This window comes from Medicago sativa, chromosome 3 (assembly GCF_051527215.1).
Source record: "Medicago sativa cultivar Bolivia chromosome 3, Bolivia_mono, whole genome shotgun sequence".
NCBI classification, from domain to species: Eukaryota; Viridiplantae; Streptophyta; class Magnoliopsida; order Fabales; family Fabaceae; genus Medicago; species Medicago sativa.
Genome location: NC_140751.1, coordinates 4,113,576 through 4,141,335, shown reverse-complemented (window position 1 = coordinate 4,141,335; position 27,760 = coordinate 4,113,576). Strand labels below are relative to the sequence as shown.

Below are 27,760 nucleotides of genomic sequence, written 5' to 3'. Positions count from 1 at the left end.
ACATTGAATTATATGATTTTCTCAAATTATTAGTGATGCCGACGTGTCAGTGTGTGTTGTGTCGGTGTCCGTGTCCGTATCTGTGCTTCATAGGTCATAGACCTTATTTAGTTAAGCCTTTTGCTCTGATGCTTACAAGCAACATTGCAGAATTACAACAATGATAATGTTACAAGGGCTACCAAATTATTCTGCCAATTGTCTCTTAATATTTGCTTCCATACCCAACTGTTTTTCTTGCTGTTAGCTCTCGAACTCGCTCGCAACCTATTCTTTACCCGATGCAAGTCGTGAATGTTATATTCACCAGCTCCCATTATGAATCAACCCAGCTTTAATTCTAAAGCAGCATATCAAAGGGACTTTTTCTTTATTTCTTTTGATGTTTTTCATAATGGCATCCATGAGTTTTTCTTTATTTTCTTTGTCACTTGATTATTAGTGCGTAAATATACTAAGCTAATGCTATAGTTAATTACCATAGTATCATGAGAAGGAGTGTAGGCATTAATCCTTTTAGGCCTTGAACAAAAATTATAATTTCATTTGTTGAATTTAACACCTTTGTGTACAACAACTTTGTGACCATGAATCAATGGATCAACATGTGACAAAATATGATCTTACCTTTCAACATACAAACTTGATATTTATAATTATGCCTGGTTCTACATAAAAATAAACAATCACAACAAATCCATAACATGAACTTAAAGAATGTAAAAATACATCCATGAATTTGAAAGTGTGAGCCTCCGTGTATGAAAGCATGGAGTGGAATGTGAGTGTGTTATTAAAAAAATATATTTGTACTCAAACTAAATTATAACAAAATGTATTCACCAAAAAAAAAAAAAAATGAGACAAAATGAATAATTCGAGAGGGTAACCTGAACCTATTTATTTTTGTTGTGTCTTTACCATATCCTTTATTTTTGTCGCTATATATATTTTAACAAGGTCAAACCAGATCCATTGTATATGGATCAGGTTAGGTTACAAGACCGAACCCAGTTTTATACATTTCTAATTGACACTATTAAAATTAGGCTAAATTAATCAAATGGTCCCTTAACTAATTCTCAGTTTTCATTTTGGTCTCATAACTCCTAAAATCATCAAATTGGTATATTAACTCCATAAACTTGTGTCAAAAACGTCTTACCGTGAAAACACTAACTGTGCCGTTAGTAAGTGCCTACGTGGCGAATCCAGATTGGCATCTAACGTGGCACGTATATAAGGTGGTTGTCTTTGCTTTTAGAGAGAGAAGTAACTCATCTGGTTTTAGAAACAAAGACATCGAGAGAGAGAAAGTGAAGCAGGAAGACGAATCATCATCAACAAGAAGGACAAGGTGAAGCAGAAGAAGAAGTTCAGTCCCGATTTCGCAAGGAACATCATCATCACCATGGATTCATCAGACGATGAAGGTGAAGCTACGATGCACCAGGTACGTGTTTCTCTCTCTTTTAGGGTTTAGGGTTTTTGTTTCTGGGTTTTGTAAGTGGTTTCTGGTTTTCGTTATGGTGGTTTCTGGTATTCGCGTTGGTTTAGGGTTAGGGTTTTGGTAAAAAACAAATTTGTAAACAAATTGTTAACAGATTTACGGTTTAAATGGGTCTAAGTGTATATTTTCTGGGTTTAAGTTGATTATTGTCTATTTTTAACAGACGGAGGGTACTTTTCTGCTTGTACTTCACCATGGGGGGGATTTGGTTGAATGGAACCACAATGCATATGATGGCACACACACTGTGTTAGAATGTGACCCTGATTACTGGAGTTATTTTTCTCTATTCGCAACTATTAAGAGACTAGGGTACCCCATGATTTCTAGCCTTTGGTACTATGACCCTAGTCTACTGGATGAATTAGTTAGGTTGAGAGATGACAGAGGTTGTAGAAGGATGCAACACATAGCAGGTGAGAATGATAGGGTTCATCTGTATGTGATACACTCTGCAGATGTACCCTTTGCTAATCTGGACCCTTTAGATGAAGCCAATGCCTTCCCTATACCAAATCCTGGAGTTGTGATAGAGGAAATAGTAGAGGATGCAGGAAATGTGGGTGGGGCATTGATGAACCTTCCCTTGCTTGAGTACCCAATAGGAAATGTTGTTGGCATGGGAGAGCCAGACCAAAACGAGGGAAATGATGATGTAATGTTTGAAAATGAGGGAAATGCTTATGTTGTGGAGAATAATGTTGATGTGGAGAATCATGGTGATGTGGGAGGTGAGTTGGATGGTGGGGACAGTGGTGTGGTTAATGAAGAGAATATTGTAATGGGTGTGGGGCCCACTGAATTGAATGAAACAAATGATGAGGGGCCCACTGTGTTGGATGGAGTGTTAAATAATCAATTAAATGTAGATTGGGAATCTGTGGTTGTAAGTGATTTTGGACCAAGTGGGGAGGGAACACAAACTGATGGGGGGGCACAAACTGTTGTAGAGGATTTGCTTAGGGGTGAACCTGACATTAACTCAGAAGATTTTACTGGTCCATACTGGGTAGGTGAGGAAGGAGGAGAAGATAAAGCTGAAGATAGTGCTTTGGAAGTTAACTTTAGTGATCCAGAGGAAGAGTTAGGGGCTGAAGACTGGGATGTTGTGGTAGGAGGTGAGGAAGCAGATGTAGCTGGTGACATTTTTGAAGGTGAAGGAGTTGGGAATGTTTTTAATGAAGAAACAATACATGAAGATGGTGAAGCAGATCAGAATGTGACTCAGGAAGCAAATAAGGAAGCTCCATCTCAGGGGACTCAGTCAGAACCTATTGTCATTGCAGAGACAAGTGGTAGTAAGCCAAAGAGAAAGAGGGGAAGACCAAGAGGAAAAAGAGTACAACCTGTTGTGACTGAACCTGTGTTTGAAGATGAGGTAGTGGCTGAGCAAATTAACGCATACCAAAATGTTGGTGAAGCTAGCATAGTCAGGGAAGAGGAAGAGGAGTATGATAGTGATGTGTTAGAGAGTGGACCTGACAGTGAAGATGAGGAGGAAAATGGTGGGAGTAAGCCTGAGTTTCCAACATTTAAGAAACCTGAAAACATGCGTGACTATGTGTGGGAGGTAGGGACTTATTTTGTGTCAAAGAAGGAATTTCAAGATGCTGTAAGAACATTTGCTATACATTCTGGCAGAGATTAGAAGTTTGACAAAAATGATAAAAGGAGGGTGAAGGTAATATGTTGTGGGAAGCAGGGCTCATGTGAGAGTGAGCTGCACTGTACAAAAATACCAGGTGAGGAAACATGGAAATTGAGGAAGATAAAGGGTAAACACACTTGCAGTAGGGAGTATAAGCTAAGGATAATGAACTCAGATTGGTTGGGTGATAAGCTGCATTCAAGGGTGAAAGAGAATCCAAGCTTGAAGTTAAAGACTATCATGAATAGAGGTCATGAAAAATGGAACTTGGGGGTTTAATTTGCTGGAGTAAGGCTTACAGAGCTAGATCTAAGGCTATTGATTTGGTGGATGGATCCTTTAGGGAGCAGTACACCAGAATATATGACTATGCTCATGAGTTGTTGAGATCAAACAAAAAGTCAACTGTTTGTTACCACTAAACCATTCCAAGGCAATGAAGGAGACCTAGAGGCACCTGGAGCAGTTTTCTGTCCACATTTTGAAAGACTGTATATTTGTTTGAAAGGATGCAAGGACAGTTTTTTTCATTGTAGGAGTGTTATTGGGCTTGATGGTTGTTTCTTGAAGGGTTACTATGGTGGGATGTTGCTGGCTGCTATTGGAAGGGATCCTAATGATCAGATGCTTCCAATAGCTTATGCTGTGGTGGAAGGAGAGACAAAGGAATCTTGGAAGTGGTTCTTGGAGATTCTTATTGCTGATTTAGGTGGACCAAGGCTGTGTAACACTTACACTTTTATTAGTGACCAACAAAAGGTAGTTTTACTTAATTATTGTCTTTTACCAAGTTAAACTTTGTTTCTGTGTATTTAACATTCACAATTACATTGCAGGGTCTTTTGCCAGCTATGGATGAGTTGCTCCCTGATGTTGATCAAAGGTTTTGTGTCAGACATCTGTACAATAACTTTAGGAAAAAGCATCCTGGGAAAAAGTTAAAGGAGTTGATGTGGAGGGCAGCAAAAGCAACCTATGAAAATGCATTCAATGATGCCATGAAAGAGATCAAGGATATAAGTGAAGCAGCATATGAGTATCTCAAAAACATTCCTGCCAAGCATTGGAGCAAGCATAAATTTAGTGATGATCCAAAATGTGACACTCTGGTAAATAACATGTCAGAGACATTTAACTCCACAATTATCATAGCAAGAGGAAAACCAGTGGTGACTATGTGTGAGGACATCAGAGTGTACCTAATGGAGAGATGGGAAGCAAACAGGCAGAAAGCTGCAAGATTGGAGGATGGTGTGTTACCCAACATAAAGAAAAAGTTAGACAGAGAGTCTTCATTCACTAACAATTGGTTGGTCAGGTATGAATGCTTATATTTATGAATGCTAAGTTCATTAGAAGCTTATATTTTAATAGTAGTTCTGGTAACTGAGTTGATGCTTATGTGTGTTACTAAGATTATGAATGCTTATATTTGTAGGCGTGCAACTGAGTTTGATTATGAGGTCAGGCATGTTTCTTTAACCGGTGACAAGTTTCATGTCAATCTGCAAAGATGGTCTTGTGACTGTAGGAAATGGCTACTGACAGGATTGCCCTGCTGTCATGCTATTTCATGTATGAAGAAGTTCGACATGAACATATTTGACTTTGTTCCAGATATATTCATGAAGGAAAAATATGCAGCATGTTACACTAGTTCAATTTATCCAGCTAATGGTCAAAGTTTATGGCAAAGGACTGAGTATACTGATCTTCAACCACCACCCATCAAAAAGCAACCTGGTAGACCAAAAAAGAGAAGAAACAAGGATGCCAATGAATTGCTGGACAACAGTCAGATGGAGAGGGCAAGATGGGGAATAAGATGCAGTAGGTGCAATCAGAGTGGACATAACAAGTCCACCTGCAAGCTTCCACCACCTCCACCACCACCTCAAAGTCAACCCTCATCAAGCCAAAATCCAATTTCTGCTGTAGGCACATCAGGGCAAAATCCAACTCCACCACCACTTCAAAATCAACCTCTACCAGCAGCAACTGTAACATCAAGAAGGCAAGGCAGGACAGTGCAGCCCCCACCACCTCCTAGAGGTTCCTCCCAGCAACAGAACCCAACTGGTGCAGCATCTGCAAGGACCTCAAATCAGCAGACCAAAACCAGCAAAAGGAAGGGCAAGGAGAAGGTTTCATCAACACAACCAAGAGCAAACCTCAAGAAGAAAAAAGTGTCTGCTAGGGCTAGGGCCAAGGGTTCAACTTCAAGTCAACCTTAGAAGTTCATAAACTTCTGCTAGGGCCAAGATATGTTGCAGATATGCCTAAGTGCCCCTATTTTGATGTAATGCCTATGAGCATATATTTTGTTGTAATGCCTATGTGCATACCTTTTGATGTAATGCTATGTAACATTTTAGGTGCTTAAGTTTAGTTATATGGTAATGACCAAGTACTGTCAGTGACAATTTAGGTTATTAACTACATTTTGATGCTAATGACCGAGTACTTTATCATTATGGTCAGTGACCATTTAGGTTCTTAACTATATTTTGGTTCTAATGACCAAGTACTTTGTCATTAAGCTTATTTTGATGTAATGACAATGATGGAATGAATCATTAGTTTATGAAATTATCTATGATCATATTTTTTGTGGGTGGATTAATTACAGGCATACTTGAATCATTATCTACTTTTTCATTTAAGGACCATACCATTTCAAAATACAGAGACATTCATTAAAGACTAGGCATAATTCAAAATTGATTGAAAATACAGAGACATTCATTTCATTCATAATTGATTCAGCCTTGATCCATTCATTCATAATCAACAATACAGAGACATATTACATTGATGGAGTAAGGCTTTGAAAGCCAGAATACTACAATCTAACAATCAACCTATTTCAAGTTCCAACGGCTACTAACATTACAGCTTAGAATTGTTCCTAACACTAGGCAAACACCAAAACAGGAGAATCCAAAAATCAGAGAAATTTTCAACCAAAAACTTGTTTTGCCAAGCACAGTCTTCAACTTCGTATTTTTTCTCTCTAATTTTGCAATCTTCACATCCCTTTCATCAATGAACTCTTCATCAACCAACTTGAAAAAACTACAGCCTCTGTCGTATTGATTTTTGTAGTTTCTACAGCCCCAGAACTTTTTTCCACAATTTGGATTCTGACTATCAGTAACAGTTCGAACAACAGTATCTTCACCACACCTGCATTCAAAAATTGCTCTCTTTCTCAGATTTGAACCGACTGAACCAGAAGAAGAATGACTCATTTGCTTCGACATTTTCCAGATTCAAATGAAAAGGGCAACGACGACGGCGAAGGCTATGGAAAGATTCGAAACACAACCCTAATTTCGAAGAGAAGATCTGAGGAAGAAGATGAGTTCGAACAGATGGAAGGAGAGAGCAAGAGAAATACCAGACCTGAGGAACCCTAATTTTGGGTTTCTGAAGTTCTTTAGTCCCTTATATACGTGCCACGTTGGATGCCAATCTGGATTCGCCACGTAGGCACTTACTAACGGCACAGTTAGTGTTTTCATGGTAAGACGTTTTTGACACAAGTTTATGGAGTTAATATACCAATTTGATGATTTTAGGAGTTATGGGACCAAAATGAAAACTGAGAATTAGTTAAGGGACCATTGGATTATTGTAATGATTGAAACTATAACAATTTTTTTTTGGTTAACCTCCGGTTCCTATACAAAAAGGAGTTATGGTAATCTGGAGGTTGATCAACTTAGTCAATTTATACATACATATATATATTAAAAAAACAAATTATAACATATTATTGAACCGTTAGGAAAAGCATGCCTCCCGATCTTGGTTGAGAGTTTCTCTCTTCAACCTAGAGGAACTCAGTTCGAGAACCAGAGCCGAGAGAACCGTTAGTAAACAAAGACATTATTGAAGCCATTATCTAGTAGAAGCAAAAAAGAGTTTTATTTTTATTTTTTTAAACAAAGGTGCTTATAGCATATATATTAGAAATATATTTGAATAAATTATTACAGCTTAATTATTAGTAGATGATTTGAATAAAATATTATAGTTTAATTATTAATACTACCGAAAAGAGGGGCACGTGGGCAGTCACGTGCCCGTCTTTCCACTCTTTTTATTGCGCTAATGTTTGAAAATTATAAACGGCGTTTTTTTATAAAATTTTAATTTTTATTAAAAGTAGAGATATAAATGTTTTCTTTCTTTAAAATTATAACAAATCAAACTAAACATGGTTATCTATTTCAATAAAACAAACAATATAACAAAAAAAATATTTAAATTCTTATTTTTTAGTAACACCAACAACAATCTTTATTATAGAAAAAATTGTTGTTTAAGGGTATAATTGGGATAATGAAAAAGTAAGGATAGATACACTCATCAAATTTATTACATTTTTTAAATGATAAAGGAATAAACTGGACATTTGTGTTTGTTACACTTTAATTTTAATATTTGATAAAGGAAGAAACTGAACATTTGTGTTTGTTACACTTTAATTTTAATATATAAATTTATTCTTTACTATTTATTACATATGTTATTTGTATTGAAATTTGAGAGTATTTTTGGAGACACAACTGAAATAAGTTGTTTTCCATGTAAATTAAAATAGTAAAGATATATTTTTTTGGTTAGAAGGGTTTAATTTTTTATTTTTTTTTTGGTCAAGTAGCCTAGCGGCTAGAGAAATTCACCTTAAAGGTGAATAAGCGGGGTGTCCGGGGTTCGAACCCCGGCCCCTGCATATATATGCATTATCCCTTATCAAGTGAGCTAAGCTCACGGGGACGGTTTAATTGTTTTTTTAAGGAAGGGTTTAATTGATTTATTGAATTTAATATTCTCTAAAAATCAAACATGATAGAGACCATTGAGATTTGCAACGAACACACTACTTTTGAGCCTCCTATTTCTATTTCTCGCTATTAAGTGTTAACATTGCCTTTCAAATCACAACTAACTGCTTGTTGTGAAACATGGTGTCAGGTAGCAGCTGTGACAAAGTCGTTTCTTCACAGTCACTCATGGAGGAAACAACCGCCACCGGAACCCTAACATCTGCACCACCTTTACCCACTCTTCCATTCGATCTGATTGTGGAAATTATGTGCAGACTTCCGGTAAAGCAACTAGTGCAGCTTCGGTGCCTTGACAAATCCTTCAATTCCCTAATTTCAGATCCCAAATTCGCCAACAAGCACCTTCGTTTGTCAATCAAGCGCCACCACCTCATTGTATGCCCTGCCAGCAATTCATATCGGGTAATTCTCTTTGATTCCCCAGTTTCCTCTGTTTTTTCAACATCTAGGGTTACTCAGACAGAACACAGTTACCCTAAATTTGAATACGAACAACCTACCAACATGTGTTCTTGCAATGGAATCCTTTGCCTCACCATGGATGATGGTTCCGCTATTTTGTGGAACCCTTCCATCAGAAAATTAAAAAAATTGCCTCCTTTGATTTTGAAAGGAGAGAAAAGATTTTGGTATTCCATATATAGCTTTGGGTATGACCGTTTCATAGATGAGTATAAGGTCTTTGTTGTTTCCCTTCTTAATTATGAAAGGAAAATAGAAGTTAGTGTTCATACTTTGGGCACTGATTATTGGAGAAGGATACAAGACTTCCCATTTAGAAATTCTATTCGAGGAGTTGGAATATTTGTTAGTGACACTGTTAATTGGTTGACTCTTGACGTTTCAAAAACAAATTGTGATATTGTTTCGCTTGATTTGGCTAAGGAGTCCTATCAAATGCTTTCGCCTCCTGATTTGAAGAGGGAATCTTGGAACTTGCAGATGGGAGCGTTGAGGGATTGCTTGTTCCTCTCTGCAAGTAGTACTTGTGATATGTTTTTTGATGTTTGGGTTATGAAGGAATATGGAAATATAGATTCTTGGACTAAATTATACAGTGTTTATTACGTTGGAATTCAGATTTCCAAAGCATATACGGATGTTCTGTATATTTCTGAGGATGACCAAATGCTAGTGGATTTTATTGAGTTGGGGGGGAGAAGTAACAAACGGATGGTCGCTGCGTACGATTCCAAAAATGGTACTTTTAATATTCTTGATATTCAAAATATCAATCATTTCAGTTTTATCTCATTGGTATACAGTGAGAGTTTGATATCACCTTAATCATGAGATTCAAGTACTACATATATTTTGTTAGTTTCTATTTGTATTAGTTAATTTTTGCTCGTTATGATAATTGGTGACTTGTTGGATCATTGTTATATAATACTATTGTGATGCCATTCTCTTAAAGAATGTTGAATGTTCAATTTTAGCACATATGTAGTGCATATCACCTTAGAATTGGAATGTCTTATTTAAAGTGAATTAAGTAACTCAAATTGGCCATATTTGCCTCAGACGGATGATCTCTAAAATTGATTTTAGTGAAGTAATCCAAATTGATAGAAACTATTACTATTATCACCTTTGTTCTTGTTTTATAAGAGATGTATGGCATACACATGGAATACCCAAGTGCAATGATCAGAGAATACAGAACACTACTACTGTGATAGTTTTGTGAAGTATTAGCGCAACTATTAGGTTTTGTTATCATTTGTCACGCCTTCACACACCAGATGTATTAACAATTGGAAAAAGCGTGAAACTGGCAAATTCATATTTGCATTCTATATGTATTCATGCTTTGTTTGTGAGGTTTAATATTTAATGAAAACAATACACGCACATTCAGCCTACATGTTTAATTTTGAGAAGACTTTGTATATCGTAAATCTAGTTATTTAAGGGTTCAAATAAATCAATATTTTAAGGATAAAAGCTTAAGAATTGAATGTAGTGGCTCCATGAATGTGATTTGGCTTCTTTTCATCTGCAAGACCTTTTTAAAAACATAAAACATATATTGATTCCTTATTCATCTCCATGAACGAACGGATTTTTTTTTAGTCCCTTTGGTATGTTTTCAATAGAATACGCAAGTACCGAAGTGCTGAAATTACCAACTACTGGTGAAAGGCATTTGAGGTGGAATTAGGATGGTTAGGTTTGAGAGAGAAAAAATTATGTGTCGATGCATAAGTTTCATTTCCTAATGAACTATACGACAAATTTTGTAGTCACTAATGAACTAAAGAAAGGGAATGAGCATTGGTAAAATGGACATAGGAGAATTTGAGTAGTTGAGCCAAGCTAAGAACAAATACAGTGAACAAAAAGTTCATTAAATTTGCATTTGTAGCTTTGAGAGATTTTTCTGCTTAAATTTTGCTCTCCTACCTGATATGAATGTGTTTAGCTATATTTGGACGTATCAATACCTTTACATTATTATTTGTAATGCAAAATGGTTTGTCAAATGAGTACCATGAGATATACACTATATTGGGCTGCCATTTAGGTTCTGATAAGAACATGTAGACTGTTTTTCAATGGTTTAACTTTGCTTATTGCAAAGCCTTCAATTGTAGACTGTTTTTCTTTTTTCTGCATGGTATAGCTTATATTAGGCAGGTTGATTTGTTAGAGCCCAACATGTTTCCAATCCTTTGATTTGATGCATAATTGTATTCTGTGCCAACTGGCTCTACCATGCTTCTAGCCAATGTATGTGGCACTGCCTTTCTAAGCAAATTAAAATCTCTCAACTTCAGGTTCCTTTCTAATATGACTTTAATGAGTTAAAGATTACCATTTTCTTGATGTAAATAAACTTATATTCACATGTGATTAAGTGCTGGGCAATGACATCAACGAAAAACACCGATAAGAATGGAAGTAAAAAGGAGTTGTGCAAGTGCAATTACCAAAAAAAATAAAAAATTCAATGCTTATATGACCATTATGCTCATATGCTCATGTTCAGTTTAGTTCAAAATGCAGTTTTTAAGATTTGAAGCAAACAAATTTGTGCATTAGCATACATTTTAACAAACATACTAGTGAACTATATAAACAAAGATATTGGGAAATCAAACCATAAACCATGCAATATGATTTGGAACTATATATAAAAAATGAAGGATGGGAAAGCCTGAACCGATAACTCCCAATGAACAAATAAATTAAAAATAAACATAGCAATTTCTCAAACCGTAGAATCCATCTACCATTGATTAATTAACAATAACCCATAAAGCCACTAGTAACCATAAATATTATTTCGGTTTCAATATACCTTTAGACACCAGCAACACTTGTTCATTCCCATATATATATATATATATGCTACATTGGTACAAGGATAATAACCAATATGACCAATATATTGTTTCTGAACTTGAAACTCTAACATCTAAAATTAAAACACATTATTTAAAATTTATACAGATTAGTTGGTATCTTGATTAACAGGGACTAAATTTGAACACAACAAAATTAGACAAAAATATTTATAAAAATGTAAATCAAAGTAGTGAATCACAGAAAATGAGATTAGAGTATGAAGTAGTTGGGAATCTTTAAACAACCTGAAGAATGAGAGGGCTTGAAGCAATAACCTCTACCCAAATTCCATAACAAAACGCAAACATATCAACCAGAAACCAAACAAATGGAATCATAAAGTAATAGTTTGATACATGAAAAAGAACATGAGAGAGAGCAACGACAAGGAAAACTACACAAAATTATAATGAAGTAACGAATGAAAGTGATAATTACCTCTTGCGATTTTATTTTCTTTAGATATTTCTATTGTAACAAAGTAAGAATAATAATGGCAGCATCATGTATACGATAAGAGGAATGCTAGCGTCACACATTCTAACACACGGAAGTGTTTGTTAGAATGTGTGGCGCTAGCATTTCTCATACGATAATGACAGCTCCTTAATGCAAACCTACTCCAGTAACAAGAACAATGAAAATAAAATAGAACAAGCATCCAAACAGTACAAAATTCTCCCTTTCAATACAATAGAGCAAAATAAAATTTAAAGCATCCAAAAGGAATTGTTAATAAGATCACCCTCATAATTTTATACTAGAAAACTAAATGTTCTTTAGACTATATCCAACTAAAAGGTTTCATATAATTAGAATATGAACTAACGAAAAAACAGTGATAGTTGCAGTAACTACTTATATTCAAATGAAAGCTTACATCCTGGAGAGATCCTTGGACAAGAGGATAATTCTTCAATTATTTGACTCTTTTCCAAAAGCTTTCTATTTGAGGAGCTAGTCGTAACATCGATTGTCATGTTTTGTAAAATTCTGCCATTCTGCAGTATATATTTTGAAAATCGAAGATCATTTGCAGACCCTTCCAAATTTAAAATTGTACATGATATGAGGTGAGACGAAACACATTCAAGAACTGAAATTGGGCATTTCCATTCCTTGGCTAAGCTGGAGCTCCACTGTAAAAGGGATGAAAAGAAACATTTATGAAAATATATGTAAAATAGAACAAGCAAATAAATATATTACTCAACAAACCTTTCTAATAAAAAGAATTTGAAGCTTGCGACAATGGCAGAGCAGTTCTACTACACCATCCCATCCATGAAAAAAGGCATTAAACCATAACTCGATGTGAATTAAGTTTGAAAACAGTGGAATGGCTTTCAATATATCTACACGGTCATGCATCTGCAAAGAAGGATCTTGTGAACTTCTTATGTGGAAAAACTCGACATTATTAATGACATTCAATGGAACACCAATTGGATTAATATCTGCTCTAATCAATCGTGCATTATTTATTTTATAACGATTGATATAGAAGGTAGGATAAGTATGCAACTGATCTTGAAGATGAAATTCTTCCTCATGACGAGGTCGTTTTGCCGCTGGTGCCCATGCGTTGAAGATGTGACGATCAGGATTGTAGAATCCAAAACAACGATTGAGGCGCAATATTTTGAGGGATTGGTTCACCGCAGGAGCAGAGAGCATACGACAAAAGCTATCGAATTTAAAGGCATCATCCTCGAAGCTGAAAACAGCGAGTGAATAATAGAGTGAGGTCCAACGCTTTGAAAGAACTGTTGCAGTGAAAGCTTGTTTGATGGGAAGAAAAGAGAGAATGTGAGACAATAACTCATCCGTTAAATCGCTTATTCTATCGACCAAAGCCATTGGATCCTTCTCATCCGTTCGTGACATTCTTTATTTTTGTATTCTCTTTTCAGACGAAGAACACACAATGGAAGAAGGGTTTGAGCACTTTTCGTCCTTTGTGATTTTACTTATATTTTCCGAAATAGGATGTTTGAAACGTGGAAAAGTAGTTATGCTTAGGGGATTTTTGTTTTTTTTTTCTTTTGAGAGAAGGAAGTTATTTTTGTTGTTGGACACCAATTAAAATAGTTTAATTTCATTTACTCAAAAAATAGCCTAAAACTCTTATAAAAGAATACGGTGTGTTTTTCTCAAAATAAAAAAAATACGGTGTGTTTTTTTTTTTGACAAACAAAATACGGTGTGTTTAAAACACAACCAACCCAATGGAAAAACACAAAGGGAACCGATCCACATCGAAACCGCAAAAAATAGCATTTAGTTCGGTTGTATTGGGACCATTTTTCAACCGAACTAAACCGCATCAAACCGCAATATAAGATAAATATTAATTAAACTTATATTTCCCAACTCAATACTCATAGAAACTCAACGATAATTTTTAAATAATAACATGTTTTTTCTTTTGTTAATCTTCTTCTTTTCCTTTTATTTCAAACATGTATTTATGTCCTTTAGTTTGATGCTACATACAGTTTTGCAGATATGTTTATGTTAAATATATCTTAAATCATAGTTACTCAATGAGAACTTTTAGAGAATGATAAACATGTTTTTCGTCCCTATGAATATACCAATTTTTCGTTTTAGTCCCTCTAAAATATAAAATTTTCAATCACCACTTTTGGTCTCTATTTTCAAGTCAACTAATGTGTAGCCTTTGGATTTTTTAGGGTGTGTTTGTTTCAAGTTATTTTCGGAGATTCCCGTGAATAAAACGATATAAATATACATGCCTATGTTTGTTACAAGTTTACCAAATTTTATTGCCGGGTATAAAATGTTCCTGGGAATAGAAAATTTTTCCCAAAGAAAAGGGTGGGAATAAAGTTCCCATGAAGATGAGAATAAATCCATATGTAATTACCTATTATAATCCCTATTTTTATGGTTCCTAGAAACATTATAATGTTAACTAAACATCTTTTTTCTAAATACCTTGGAATACAATTCCCATCTTTATATTCTAAAGAATGTTATTCTTAGGAATAAATTTGGTAAACTTAAAACAAACACACCCTTAATGAAATTGTACATAGTTGTAAAAACATTAAAAAAAATAAAATTTTGGCTTAAATAGATAAAAGGTCGCTGTAAGTTGGTGTGTTTATGCTTTTAGTCCCTGTATCTTTTTTTTGTTCTAAAACAACCCTTGTAAGTTGTTAAATTTTTGGTTTTGGTCCCTAACATTAACTTCTATTAAAAAAAAAGTTGCTGGCAAACGGAGGCCTATGTGGCAAAAGATGAGATGGCGTTAATGGCTTACGTGGACTGGCAAAATGATAAGTGAGTAGTTGACTTTATCTGAGGACGAAATTGAAAAAATGTAAACATCAAACTTTCAAATTTAAAAACAAGATCTTCTTCATCCCTTTGTTTTCTCCTATTCATCTCCTTGCCAATTTCTTTATCTGACATTCAAGATCATTAATTCATCCCCCCCTTATCTATAGTCAAAACCCAAAGAGTTTCCGACAATAACCACCACCTTAACTAGGTTCATGATTGGAACACTGACACACAAACATAAACATAAACGCAAATCAAATCCATTTTCTCTTTGCTCTGTGTATGTTCCATCAAAATGGAAATGGTTCCCTATTCATATTCTGACCCAAAAACTCCCACCACTCCAGCATGTCAAGGTATGTTCCGATCCACATCCTAATTAAAACTATCCTCCACCAAACCACCCCACGCGTCGTCAGACACACCCCACGCTCCTTCAACATTCCCCACATGCCGTCGTCTTCTCAAAACACTGCCGACCTAGATGGAAAAACACAATTTTTGGTGATGCTCAGGTAGACTCGCTCTATACATAGCCATGGCATATATGGGTCTTGCTTTCGCCATTTTCATTCTCTACACTGTTTCCAAGCTCTTGGTACAATATCTAAGACCTCTTCAATGGGTTGTGTTGCGTCCAATTCCTCTTAGAGGAATTCAACAGACCATTGTTTCGTTTTGGGCTGAGCCTCTCACATTGGGACTTACAGAAACTGTTCTAGTTGTCCGTGTAGCGTTTTTCGGGGCTTTTTCTAGGGAGATAAAGACATTGGAAGGGAGATGAACAAGAGAAAACAAAGGGATGAAAAAGAAGATCTTGTTTTTAAATTTGAAATTTTGATGTCTATGTTTTTGCAATTTCATCCCTACAAACATTTGCGTTTTTGGTTTTGGTCCCTCAAACTACTCACTTGTCATTCTATCAGTCCACGTACGCCACTAACGCCATCTCAGCCTTCGCCACGTAGGCCTACGTTTGCCAGCAACGTTTTTTTTTTTTTTTAACAAAAGTTAACGTTAGGGACCAAAATAAAAAAATTAACAACTTACAAGGGTTGTTTTAGAACCCCAAAAAGATACAGAGGCTAAAACCAAAAATGTGCTAACTTACAAGGACCATTTACATATTTAAGGCATTTTTTTAACAAAACATGAATTGAATATGAATTTTTAACTTAAGTTGGTCTGGTGGTGTTGTTGGCTTGGGACCTTGAAGTACGCTCCTCCTCAAGGCGTCAGGTTTGATTCTCAATTAGAATTTTTTTGGAGAGCTTCTTGTAATATTATTATAAACTATTTATAGGGCTAGCGAAAAGACGGGCACTCATATGTCAATCTTTCTACTCTTTTTATTTCTCTAACGTTTGAAAATTATAAACAATGTTTTTATAAAAAAATTTAATTTTGATTAAAACTAAAAATATAAAGGTTTGTTGCTTTCAAAAAATTTTTTTTGAAGAAGCTAAACTGATTATATTAAAAATCAACACAGGCTCCTCTAGCACAAGATGCACCAAAGGAAGCTAAAGTATCCAAAAATTACAATAAGACAATCCACAAGCTACCACAAAGTAGCCAAGAAAAAAAAATTAAGTTACAACCTGAAAACATAATATAGGATTTAACCTCCAAACCGAATACTCAAAATCAAAAAAAACATAATAAGATTTAAACCACCAAAATGTTTAGAGTTTAACCATTTCCAATAAAGATAGAAGTTGTTTTGATTTATTGTGAAAATGCCACATATTGCAGTCCATCCGAATAGTAAAAAGAGATGAAATCCATATAATAATAAAAGCCAAACGAGACTTGTTAGAAAAATCCCCAAGACCTCCAAACTGAAGAACATTCTCAAATAAGGAACCTTGAAGAGTCGTTGAGATGCCTAACCATCCCGATATTAAAAGCCACGGTTGACCATAAAAAGCACAAGAAAAGAACAAATGATCTAGATCCTCAACCAATCCACAAGCGGCCGAACTAAAAGAATCATTATAATATTTCTCCTAAACAGATTCATCTTTGTTGCTAATCTATTCAAGAACAACCACCAAATAAAAATGTTGACCTTAAGCGGAATTTGTTAAGCCATAAAATATGATTGCAGCAGTCATCAATTGTCACATTTGAACTAGTCAAATGACTATAAGCATTTTTGACCGTGTACCTGTGGGAAGAATGAAGCTTCAAATCCACCTGTCAACCACACCAACCTGCAAAACCACAGGTAAAAGCTGCTCCGCACACTCCCTCACCAACCCCTCCTCCCACGGAAAAAATCTCTTCCACTTCCACGACTCACAATTATAACAAACCAACAATATAACAAAAAAATATAATTTAAATTCTTATTTTGCTAATGACACCAACAACAATCTTTATTATCGAAAAAGTTGATTAAGGGTATAATTGACACAATGAAAAAGTAAGTAAAGAGATATATTCATATACGGTTTGTTACACTTTTATTTTAATATTTACTCTTATCTATTTGTTGTATGTGCTATTTGAATTGAAAGTTGTAGGTAATTTTAGAAAGAGAAAAAGTCAGTGCAAAATAACCAAAATAGGCTATTTTTTTATATATGGTATAGATATATATATTTTTTTAAATTATATATGGTATAGATATATATATATATATATATATATATATATATATATTATATACAAAAAAATTATTTAACCCTTGTAAACAAATAAAAATAAATAAAAAAATAACCTCGCTCATATACCATAGTATGTACGAGACACATCACCTAAACTCTCAATTCATCACCTACCATTTCACCACCCAAACCTTCTTTGGTAGCGCCGTCAGAACCACAATACGCAAAGGAACATTTGTTATGGAGAACGGTACATATTGATATCGTTTAGGTTAGAGAGAGTAGAACTATTAGATATGGCTTCAAGTAGAGAGAGCCGTCAAACCCTAACATTACTCTCTTCTGCCCATTCACTTCCCACTCTTCCTTTCGACCTAATACCAGAAATACTTTGTAGGTTACCGGTGAAACTCCTCCTTCAACTCAGATGTGTCTGCAAGTCATGGAAATCTCTCATCTCCGATCCAAAATTTGCTAAGAAGCACCTTAGCATGTCAACCTTGAGACACCTCCACTTCGTAAGCTACGAAGAAAGCTCAATTCGCAAGTATGTTCTCAAGTCTTATCCACTCCACTCTGTCTTAACGAACATAAACACTAACTTCACACAGTTTGAGTATTTTGCAAACAATGTTGATGGAGATTACTTCATTAACTCTTGTGATGGAATCCTTTGTATTGGAGGCGGTTATAAAGGCTTAGTTATATTGTGGAACCCTTCCATAAGAAAATGTAAAGAGTTGCCTCTTCTTGAGATGCCAAAAGTATCTTCTGAAATTATAAATATGTTTGGCTTCGGCTATGATTCTTCTACGAATAATTATAAGGTGATTGTCGTTCTAGACTACCGTATTCGTGTTAGTACAAGTGGTGATATTTGGGTTCGCAAATCTGAAGTAAAGGTTCATACTCTAGGTTCTACTATTTGGAGAAACATCCATGAGTTTCCTTTTGGTGGTTTCCCTGTTGGAGGATCAGGAAAATTTGTTAGTGGCACCATCAATTGGTTTGCAGTGGCCTCCAAAAAATTGTACCCGGTATGTAACCGCTTTATTGTTTCTTTTGATTTGGCAAAAGAGTCTTATCAAAAGCTTTCCCCTCCTAGATATGGAGGGGTAGATGTATGTAACATGCTTACCTTGGGTGTTTTGAGAGATTGCTTGTGCTTGACTTGTGGCGATGATGTTTGGCTTATGAAAGAATATGGAAAAAAAGAGTCCTGGACTAGATTGTTTACTGTTCCTTACAAGCGAGATCCTAGTAGACCTCATGTCTACGCCAAAGCAATATATGCTTTTAAGGATGATCAAGTGCTGTTAAACATTTTAGGAGATTTGATTCTTTATGATTTCAAAAACGGTACTCTTAAGTCTACTAATTTGACAAACATTCCAGAAGTCTGCATTGAGAGTTTAATATGGCCTTGTTCTTGATGCTAGGATGTAGATGTGGTGTTATGTCACTTGAGTATGAGATTCAACTGATACATATATGTTAGTTTTTGTTTATGTTATTTTTTTATTTTTCGAATTTATCTTTGTCATAGGAGACTTCCTGCATCATTGTTAATAAATAGTCGATTAATTTTTGAAGCTTTAGAAATTTGTTGTTATTTTTATATATACTATTTGTTTGATAGAGATTTTTGTTTTCTCATCATGCATTGCAAATTAGATGTTATATGGTTGCGTTATATGGTTTGTCATTTGAGTTTCTATGACCCTAATTATGATTTAGATGTTTGCAAAATCACTTCTTTTTAAACGTCTTTTTAAGGAAGCACAAATTTTATAATGTTTGCTTCAAATCTTGTACAGTACATTATTAAATGAACAATCATATTTTTTATCACACATGTAGTTCTCTGTAAACGTTTAGAATAAGTTGATAGATACCGCAATGGTCACAATGGGTAACATAAAAAATTACAAAATCATATTTTCACTTGTTTGATGATGTCGTAAACCAGGATCCTTATAGAAATACACATACATGAGGTGTTTGTTTATGGAATTAATGTAACTGAGTTTTGCAGAATCGATTTAACTGTACCAATACCAATTTATAGGAATTACTTCTTATCACTGAATTGGTTTTCGCTTTTCAATTCATCGGAAAAGATAAAATGTTTCTTTAAACTTGGGTAGCTCTGATTAATTTCGGGGACAAAAGTACTCAAGGATTTACCAGTAATCATGCTCTTGTTATGACTTTTGTATGAATATGAAGATAGTTTGGATATATTAAGTACCTTTTGTTTCAAGTTGCGTGTGTATCTGTCTTCCATGATGAAGAATACAAGTCCAAAAAATGATACTTTACTATTTACAATGTCAGTTATTTGGTCATGACTACCATTACTCAAATGGAAGCTGCAATTTTTAAAACATTAGTGGTGTTTTAGGTTCTGTCAAATGGAACGTATCAATATTTGAACTTTGATTACATTTCTATTAAGAATAGTAGTTTTTTTGCTCAAATGCCCTGCATTGTTCTGATGCAGATGTTTGTAAGATAACAATGTCTGTTTTTCTTTCTGCGTAAGATATTAGAGACGTTTTAGCCTTTTAATTTTGTTAGAGCCAAACATTTTTGCACCCTTTGATGTTGAAGCGTAATTGTATTCTGCACCACTCATTGATGCTATACTCTATGGATTACCACATTTAATTCATCACAACAAACAAGTGACACTATCTCAGACAATTGATCAAAATTTTGCACATCAATGGATCTAATGAGAGTAAATAAATCGAGCTTAAATTCAAATATTAGCATATCAACACAAAGATGATACTGAATTTGTGAACCAGGCCTCCCATTTTTATTCATCAAAGCGTAATACTTATGCATGAAGTTAAGCAGCATGTTGATAAAATATAATTTTCCAAAAGAACCATATTGAGTATTGCCACACATCCAACAACATTTAATTCATTGCCAACAATATATCGACTAAAGTTAAAAACCAGAAGTTCAGTTTGTAAGGTTAGTTCAACTAACATTGCAGATATTGCTAGATTCATCAGCTTTACCCGGATTCAAACTCAAATCTGTATATCGACATGAATTAATTAAATTTCTTTAAGATATACAAATTTGAATCATTATTATTTATTTATTTACTTCCACTCATGTATAAATATATGATCTTATTTATAAAAGGTCTTAAGTCTCTTATACAATTTTTTGGAGCCAAAAATGTTGTTTCACTTTTCCTTCCTAATTTTTTGCTGTTTATTTATATTTTTAGAAAATGATCATGTATCTTATTTATCTTATTGATAAAAGTTCTTAAGTCTCTTAGACAACTTTTTGGAACCGAAAAAGTTGTTCAACATTTCCTTCCTAATTATTTTTTGCTGTTTTTCTATTTTTTTAGGAAATGATCGTGTATCATATTGATAAAAGTTCTTATGTCTCTTAGACAACTTTTTGGAGTCAAAAAAGTTGTTCCATATTTACTTCATAATTTTTTGATGTTTTTCTATTTTTTTAGAAAATGATCGCGTATCTTATTTATAAAAGGTCTTAAGTCTTTTGGACAACTTTTTGGAGCCAAAAATGTTGTTGCACTTTTCCTTCCTAATTTTTTGCTGTTTATTTATATTTTTAAAAAATGATCGAGTATCTTATCATCTTATTTATAAAAGGTCTTAAGTCTTTTGGACAACTTTTTGGAGTCAAAAAAGTTGTTCCATATTTACTTCAGAATTTTTTGATGTTTTTTTTATTTTTTTAGAAAATGATCGCGTATCTTATTTATAAAAGTTCTTAAGTCTCTTAGACATGTTTTTGGAGCCGAAAATGTTGTTGAAGTCTAATGTACTTCAGGGGTTTTATTATTTGTCTTTTGGAAGCATTATCAATGATTTTTTCATAACAAGGATTGGACCAAGGGTTAACCCTAATCCCTATTAATGATTTTTCATAACAAGAATATGACCATGAGTCAACCCTAATCCCTTATCTATTTACATTGGTTTTGGATGTATTTACGAAACACATCCAATAGCTAGCACCAAGATGTATGATTTTTGTTGATGATGTAGTCTTAATTGGAGAGTCGAGGGATGAATAGAATGAGATGTTGAAGACTTGAAGACAAATCTTAGAAGCGTAAGACTTTGGTTTGAGTAGAAGTAAGACATAGTATATGTAATGTAAATTTAGGAAAAGACGAAGTAGTTCGACATTAGAGATGAAAGTTGGAGACCATATCATACAAGTTACATAGTTTAAATATTCTAGGGTTCATTCTTTCAACAAAAAATATTGGGTTCATAGGACAAAAGGACGGAGAAATAAAAACATACGGAAATCATTGTATTCAAGTTGGATGATTGAAATGGAGAAGAGTCTCAGGTGTTTTTTGTGATACAAACGTGTCGTTTAAGTTGAAGTGAAAAAAATACCTGACAGTTGTCAGAACAACGATGTTTTATGAAGCAGAGTATTGGCAGTTAAGAACCAACATGAGAATAAAGTAAGTGTGCGGAGATGGGAATGTTGTGTTGGATGTGTGGAAAAACTAGATGGGATAAGATTAGAAATTACAACATTATAGGATAATTGGGGTAGCACCTATAATATAAATATTGTGGAAAATAGGTTTAAGTGGTTTGGACATGTAGAGTGAAAACCTGTAGATTCTGTAGTAAGAAGAGTAAATCAAATAGAGGATAGTCATATTACAAGAGGTACACGAAGACCTCGAAGAACTATAAGAGAAACTATGAGGAAATATTTATAGATTAATAAGTTGAATCTAAATATGGTTTGTGATAAGACAATATGACATATTTCAATCCATGTAGTCAACCCCACATAGTGGGATAATGTTTGGTTGTTGTTGTTGTCGTCGTCTTTTGAAAGTATCAATTCATGCTTAACAATAACTATTATTTCATTTCATTGTAAACTACCACATTAATTAGTTAATGACATAATCAACTTCCCGTGCATCGCACGGGTCCAAATACTAGTTCTTAGTTATAAAATTTCTTTAACTAAGAATCATTATTATTGCCACACATTATTATTTATTTATTTACTTCCACTCATCAAAGCCACACATTATTAAATATATAGTTTTAAAATTTTATGAAGTTATTTAACTAAATATATGATTCTTAGTTATATATATTTTTTTAAAATGAATTCTAATTGAAAATAATAATAGAAATTAAAATCCGAACTTTTGATTTTTTTTTACGGAAAAATTAATAAATAATTTGATCCCCGCACGAGACGAACAAAGACCGACATTACAGAAACAACATACCAAGGCGCGCCCCACATAGGTGGAACACTAAAAAAAAATTCATATACTTCATTCATCAAAAGTACTAATAAATACGCCACCCAACCCAACCGAGGGCCACCACCAAAATCAACAAACACTAGCCACCAAAATCAAAGGCTACACCAAAATCAATGTTAAATCCCCACACGACATCAGGCAATTGGTCTTAAGTGGTGAATAAGTTCCACCGAAGACAACTTGTCCATGAGAACCTAATTTCGATTTTTGGTTGAAACAATTTTTGTCCATGCTTAACGTACCTCCTGACCAAACTCTAGATTTTTAAGGTCTCTTTCTCCTTTGAACCGGTGGGTTAGAACCAAAAAAAATTACGTCACTTCATTATTTCCATGTTTTTTTAGGGGAACATTAATTTCATGTTAGTTTCATGTTAATTAATTTTAATTTTTGATATCTCTTAATAAAAATATACAAAGTACAATAAACATTCTTAAAATTAATCTATATTAAATTTATCAAGATTTTTTATCTGATTTCGTATAACAATGCATGTTCTTGCCAACTGAGCTATAAAGATAAATTTAGTATTATATATATCATGTTTTTTTACTGAAATATTTATAAATTTATGCCTTTTGTTTTCCTTTTTTTTACAACACTTTTTGTTTTACTTAATGTATAAGTTTCTTTAACAAAAACTTAATATATAAGTTTTGGTTCGACAAAGCTTAGTAGATAAGTTAGTGCTAAACCTCCTTTAAAACGAATTAAATAAAAATTAGTGCATCCTCGTGAACTTAGCTCAGTTGGTAGGGACAATGCATAAAATATGCAAGGTCCAGAGTTCGAACCCTGACCACCACCAAAAATTCGAACCCTGACCACCACCAAAAAAAATTAGTGCTAGGCCTATATATACACGTGTGTGTTAAGTGCTAGGCCTATATATACACGTGTGTGTTAATTTCCAAAACAGAAAAAAAAAAAAAAAAAAAAGATCGAACCCTGACCACCACCAAAAAAAATTAGTGCTAGGCCTATATATACACGTGTGTGTTAAGTGCTAGGCCTATATATACACGTGTGTGTTAATTTCCAAAACAGAAAAAAAAAAAAAAAAAAAAGACAACAAAGAACAGATCTCAACAGAAAAAAAAAAAAAAAAAAAAGACAACAAAGAACAGATCTCAATGTGGGAGGACTGGGATCTAGACCTAACAACGCCACCTCCTTCAGTTTCTTCCGAAGATGAAATTTCACTCCAAAAAAAAAAAGACAACAAAGAACAGATCTCAATGTGGGAGGACTGGGATCTAGACCTAACAACGCCACCTCCTTCAGTTTCTTCCGAAGATGAAATTTCACTCCAATCATTTTAGGTTCACTCTTCAACAACATGTTCTCCGTTGTACCCCTAGCATCACCACCGCCATCACTTTTATCTGATGATTCGCTTTCTACCCAGCCATTACCCACTCTTCCGCTGGATGTTGTCGAAGAAATCCTGTGTAGACTACCCGTGAAACTCCTCCTTCAACTTCGCGCCATCACTAGCATCACCACCGCCATCACTTTTATCTGATGATTCGCTTTCTACCCAGCCATTACCCACTCTTCCGCTGGATGTTGTCGAAGAAATCCTGTGTAGACTACCCGTGAAACTCCTCCTTCAACTTCGCGCCATCACTAGCATCACCACCGCCATCACTTTTATCTGATGATTCGCTTTCTACCCAGCCATTACCCACTCTTCCGCTGGATGTTGTCGAAGAAATCCTGTGTAGACTACCCGTGAAACTCCTCCTTCAACTTCGATGTGTCTGTAAGTCGTGGAATTCTCTAATCTCTCATCCTAAATTTATGAAGAAGCACCTTCATCTATCAACCACACACCGCATCCACTTTTTAAGCTACTCTAATCCCTTATGCAAGTTCGTTCTCACCTCTTACCCACTCGACTCTCTTTTCACCAAAGACGGAACCACCAATGTCACCCAGCTCGAGTGTCCTCCATTCAATTGTGACGGACATTATAGGCATTATTTTGATCATATTGTTGGCTCTTGTAATGGAATTCTTTGTATTGCCCAATATATTGGTGGTTTCTGTGTATTGTGTAACCCATCCCTTGGAAAATTCAAGGAATTGCCCTCTATTGAAAAGCCAGAAGTGACAAGCTTTGAAAGCACAATTTATGGCTTTGGCTATGATCATGTGAATGATAATTACAAGGTTGTTGCTGTTTCATATTACAATGTATTAGATAGTATTGTTAATTTTGTTGGTAAAACTGAAGTGAAGGTTTATACATTGGGTACCAATTTTTGGAAGAACATTCAGGAGTTCCCCTTTGGTAGTGTCCCTGTTGAGTGTTCAGGAAAGCTTGTGAGTGGAACAATTAATTGGTTGGCGTCTAAAGATCGGTATAGGGAAAGTCCATGCTTTATTGTTTCTCTTCATTTAGAAAATGAGTCTTATCAAGAGGTTCCGAAGCCGGATTATGGAGACGTAAATGAGAAATTCTTGATCTTGGGTGTCTTAAGGGATTGCTTGTGCATGATTTCTAGTTATCATGATGTTTGGCTTATGAAGGAATATGGAATTAAAGCCTCTTGGACTAAATTGTTTACTGTTTCTTACATGCGAGATCCTAGTAAGTCATTTAGCTTGTACAAGGCAGTATATATTTTTGAGGATGATCAAGTGTTGCTTGAATCTGTTGGAGATTGGAACTTCAAGTTGATTGTTTACGATTCAAGGATTAATACTTTTACGTTTACTAAGTTTCAAAACAAGAGTGTTTATAATTCGATGTATTATGGCCCAGAAGTCTCCGCTGAGAGTTTAATATTGCCTTGGTCTTAATGCTAGGATTTAGATGCAGTGCTATGTCACTTGAGCATGAGATTCAATTACAACCTATATGTTAGTTTCTCTTATGCTATTTATTTTTGTACTTGTTCTAATTATTGGTTACATCATTGTTTATTGTTAACTAATGGCCAATGAAATCTGCAGAATTTTGATTTTATTTCTTTGTTAGATGGTTTGTGTTTTGATTTTCTAAGACTGGAATTAGGGTTTATTTGTTGCGAAGTCCATAGTATGTTTGACGTTGAAATGCCTTAGCTGCACGGGTTTCTGAATATTCACTTCAAATCTTTCCCAATGCATAAGAATTATGAAGTTATAGAAGTTTCAAAAGAATCAGTCAGAGTTAATGTAATCCTGCTATCCTTTTTCCCATTTTAATCGTCTTCCATTTTTCAAAGTAAAATGTGTTTATGTTTGTTAAATTGACTTCTCATAAAAAAAATGTTCGATAAATGGAAATTAAAGATTGTTATGTCATTCGAGAATGGAATGATGGTCATTTTCCCCTTTGTCTTTGTCATTCGAGAATTAATTTGCAAGACAGCTGAAGGTTAGAGATTGATGTAGTTGTTTGTCTTTGTTTTTGCAGACTCTTGACTGATCTATCTTTTCTCTTGACTAGATGTTATGTTTCTGACATTTTATGGTGAATTGTTGGATCATTGGTAATCAATGGTTGATGGAATCTATAGGTTAAACATTGTCTTCTATTTTTAATAGTTTGGTTAATTTGAGTTGTTGATTCTCTCACAGTTTGTACTATATTTTAAATAATTCATAATCATGAATTTCATTAAATGGTTTGTCATTTGATTTCCTAAGATTTGCATTATGATGTAGATGTTACAATGTCTACTTAGTGTTGCACAAATTTCTCAAGGTTTGCTTCAAATCTTTCACAATACATTATGAACTAAACTGAATATGTTATAGAATACTATTGTGATGTCATTTTTTTAAAGAATATTGAATATCTAAAGGAAGTAGTGTGAATATTATCAATGAGATGGAAGCTATTTTTTAGGTGTGAGTAAGGTTATGTGTGTTATTACTTGTCACATCAAATTTGTTCATTATTTGTGAGAAGAAGTTTACGATCATGAACAAGGTGGATGAGGTTTATTTGTCTTCTTATAATGAATTGGTGTTTCCTTTTATTATTTTAATTAAATTGTAACACCCATACCAGACGTATCTAGAAAGTCTAGCACGTGCGTTTGATTTAGTACTGGATACATTAAAATATACAACAATAAAAGTTTCGAATGAATATTTATACAACAAATTGCGTTCGTACACACATTAACATAAACATCTCATCCAACATAGAAAATTACATCCTTGACATCCTTGGCATCTTGTAGCGATACGAGCACGCACTTGTTGATACATCCATCCGGCTTCAAGCTTGCATACCAACTTGCTTATCTGAAACAAATAAGGATTGGGATGAGACATAATGTCTCAGTGAGTTCCCCTAAATCCTAGGTTATAGGCAACCTCAAGGGGAAACCTACGGTCACCACGTGTCTACATTACAACCTAACGGTTGATTATACGTGTGTGGGGACTTGCATACTTAGACGGTGGTGCATACTAGAGCCGTCATAATCATATCTCACTTGTTATAGGCTTCTCATCCTATACGTGTCATGGCGGTCGAAAGGGAACCTAGAACCGCATTGCCAAGAATACGATCTACGTATCAAGGCCTAAACATATCATAATCATGGCACGATTCTAAACCGGACGATTAGGGGAAACCTAAGATCGTCATCGGTATCATGTTCTTTACTTGTTCTATACATAACTTGAACTTGTCTTAAAGCATCACATGCTTTCATACTTAACTTAATCATACGTGCTTTCATTCGTGAACATAATCATAATCATAATCATAATCATAATCATACATAAACGTATCTAAGTTCATTCAATTATGTTAGCGTTGAACAAACAATTATAATCTGGATTCATTTTACGGATAGTCCCGGGTGGAGTAACCCCGAGATCAATCCCATACATGACCGATGTACGTACATCGGACTCCCTCGGTGTCGTGCGGGTCCCTTGCGGCTTAAACCGTTCCCCTTAGGTCGAGAACCTCCCGTATCCCCCTAGCGTGGATAACAAGAGACACGAGCACCTACGTCTTGCTTATTTCAGTGACATGCGGGTCCCTTACGGCTTGAATCGTTCCCCTTAGATCGAGAACCTCTTGTATCCCCCTGATGTGGATAGCAAGAGACATGCCACCTACTTATTAGTCATGGTCTTGTCGTATACATAAATTAAACATGTACATACTTGATCGATTACCTCGGAACCTTA

General features: G+C 34.7%; 5 protein-coding genes across 5 annotated transcripts; 4 read left to right on the top strand and 1 right to left on the bottom strand.

The window, feature by feature from the left end:
* The first annotated feature begins 3,418 nt into the window (after positions 1 to 3,418).
* On the top strand, positions 3,419 to 5,392 carry LOC146935036 (uncharacterized). Its single transcript, XM_085757659.1, has 4 exons — positions 3,419 to 3,565; positions 3,729 to 3,917; positions 3,995 to 4,476; positions 4,597 to 5,392. The coding sequence occupies exons 1-4, from the start codon at positions 3,419 to 3,421 to the stop codon at positions 5,390 to 5,392; spliced, it is 1,614 nt and encodes a 537-aa protein (XP_085613785.1).
* A 2,739-nt stretch (positions 5,393 to 8,131) lies between these two features.
* LOC146935035 (F-box/kelch-repeat protein At3g23880-like) lies at positions 8,132 to 9,481 on the top strand. Its single transcript, XM_085757583.1, has one exon. It carries the CDS (start codon positions 8,132 to 8,134, stop codon positions 9,299 to 9,301), a length of 1,170 nt encoding a protein of 389 aa, XP_085613709.1. The 3' UTR covers positions 9,302 to 9,481.
* Positions 9,482 to 12,219: 2,738 nt separating this feature from the next.
* Positions 12,220 to 13,252, bottom strand: LOC146935034 (putative F-box/LRR-repeat protein At3g18150). Its single transcript, XM_085757652.1, has 2 exons — positions 12,584 to 13,252; positions 12,220 to 12,504 (listed from the first exon to the last, which is right to left on the bottom strand). The coding sequence occupies exons 1-2, from the start codon at positions 13,250 to 13,252 to the stop codon at positions 12,220 to 12,222; spliced, it is 954 nt and encodes a 317-aa protein (XP_085613778.1).
* A 4,333-nt stretch (positions 13,253 to 17,585) lies between these two features.
* LOC146935033 (F-box/kelch-repeat protein At3g23880-like) lies at positions 17,586 to 18,797 on the top strand. The gene has a single exon (XM_085757582.1). It carries the CDS (start codon positions 17,586 to 17,588, stop codon positions 18,720 to 18,722), a length of 1,137 nt encoding a protein of 378 aa, XP_085613708.1. The 3' UTR covers positions 18,723 to 18,797.
* Positions 18,798 to 23,654: 4,857 nt separating this feature from the next.
* LOC146935032 (F-box/kelch-repeat protein At3g06240-like) lies at positions 23,655 to 25,586 on the top strand. Its single transcript, XM_085750224.1, has one exon. The coding sequence runs from the start codon at positions 24,416 to 24,418 to the stop codon at positions 25,418 to 25,420; it is 1,005 nt and encodes a 334-aa protein (XP_085606350.1). The 5' UTR covers positions 23,655 to 24,415; the 3' UTR covers positions 25,421 to 25,586.
* The last annotated feature ends 2,174 nt before the right edge of the window (positions 25,587 to 27,760 follow it).

Excerpts from the sequence above, each read along its gene's own strand:
- LOC146935036 (XM_085757659.1), top strand. The coding sequence starts at position 3,419 with ATGGAACTTGGGGGTTTAATTTGCTGGAGTAAGGCTTACAGAGCTAGA. Across the intron at positions 3,566-3,728 it reads GATCAAACAAAAAGTCAACT|GGTTACTATGGTGGGATGTT; the intron begins GTTTGTTACCAC and ends TGTTTCTTGAAG. Across the intron at positions 3,918-3,994 it reads TTATTAGTGACCAACAAAAG|GGTCTTTTGCCAGCTATGGA; the intron begins GTAGTTTTACTT and ends ATTACATTGCAG.
- LOC146935035 (XM_085757583.1), top strand. The coding sequence starts at position 8,132 with ATGGTGTCAGGTAGCAGCTGTGACAAAGTCGTTTCTTCACAGTCACTC.
- LOC146935034 (XM_085757652.1), bottom strand. The coding sequence starts at position 13,252 with ATGTCACGAACGGATGAGAAGGATCCAATGGCTTTGGTCGATAGAATA. Across the intron at positions 12,505-12,583 it reads AAATTCTTTTTATTAGAAAG|TGGAGCTCCAGCTTAGCCAA; the intron begins GTTTGTTGAGTA and ends TCCCTTTTACAG.
- LOC146935033 (XM_085757582.1), top strand. The coding sequence starts at position 17,586 with ATGGCTTCAAGTAGAGAGAGCCGTCAAACCCTAACATTACTCTCTTCT.
- LOC146935032 (XM_085750224.1), top strand. The coding sequence starts at position 24,416 with ATGAAGAAGCACCTTCATCTATCAACCACACACCGCATCCACTTTTTA.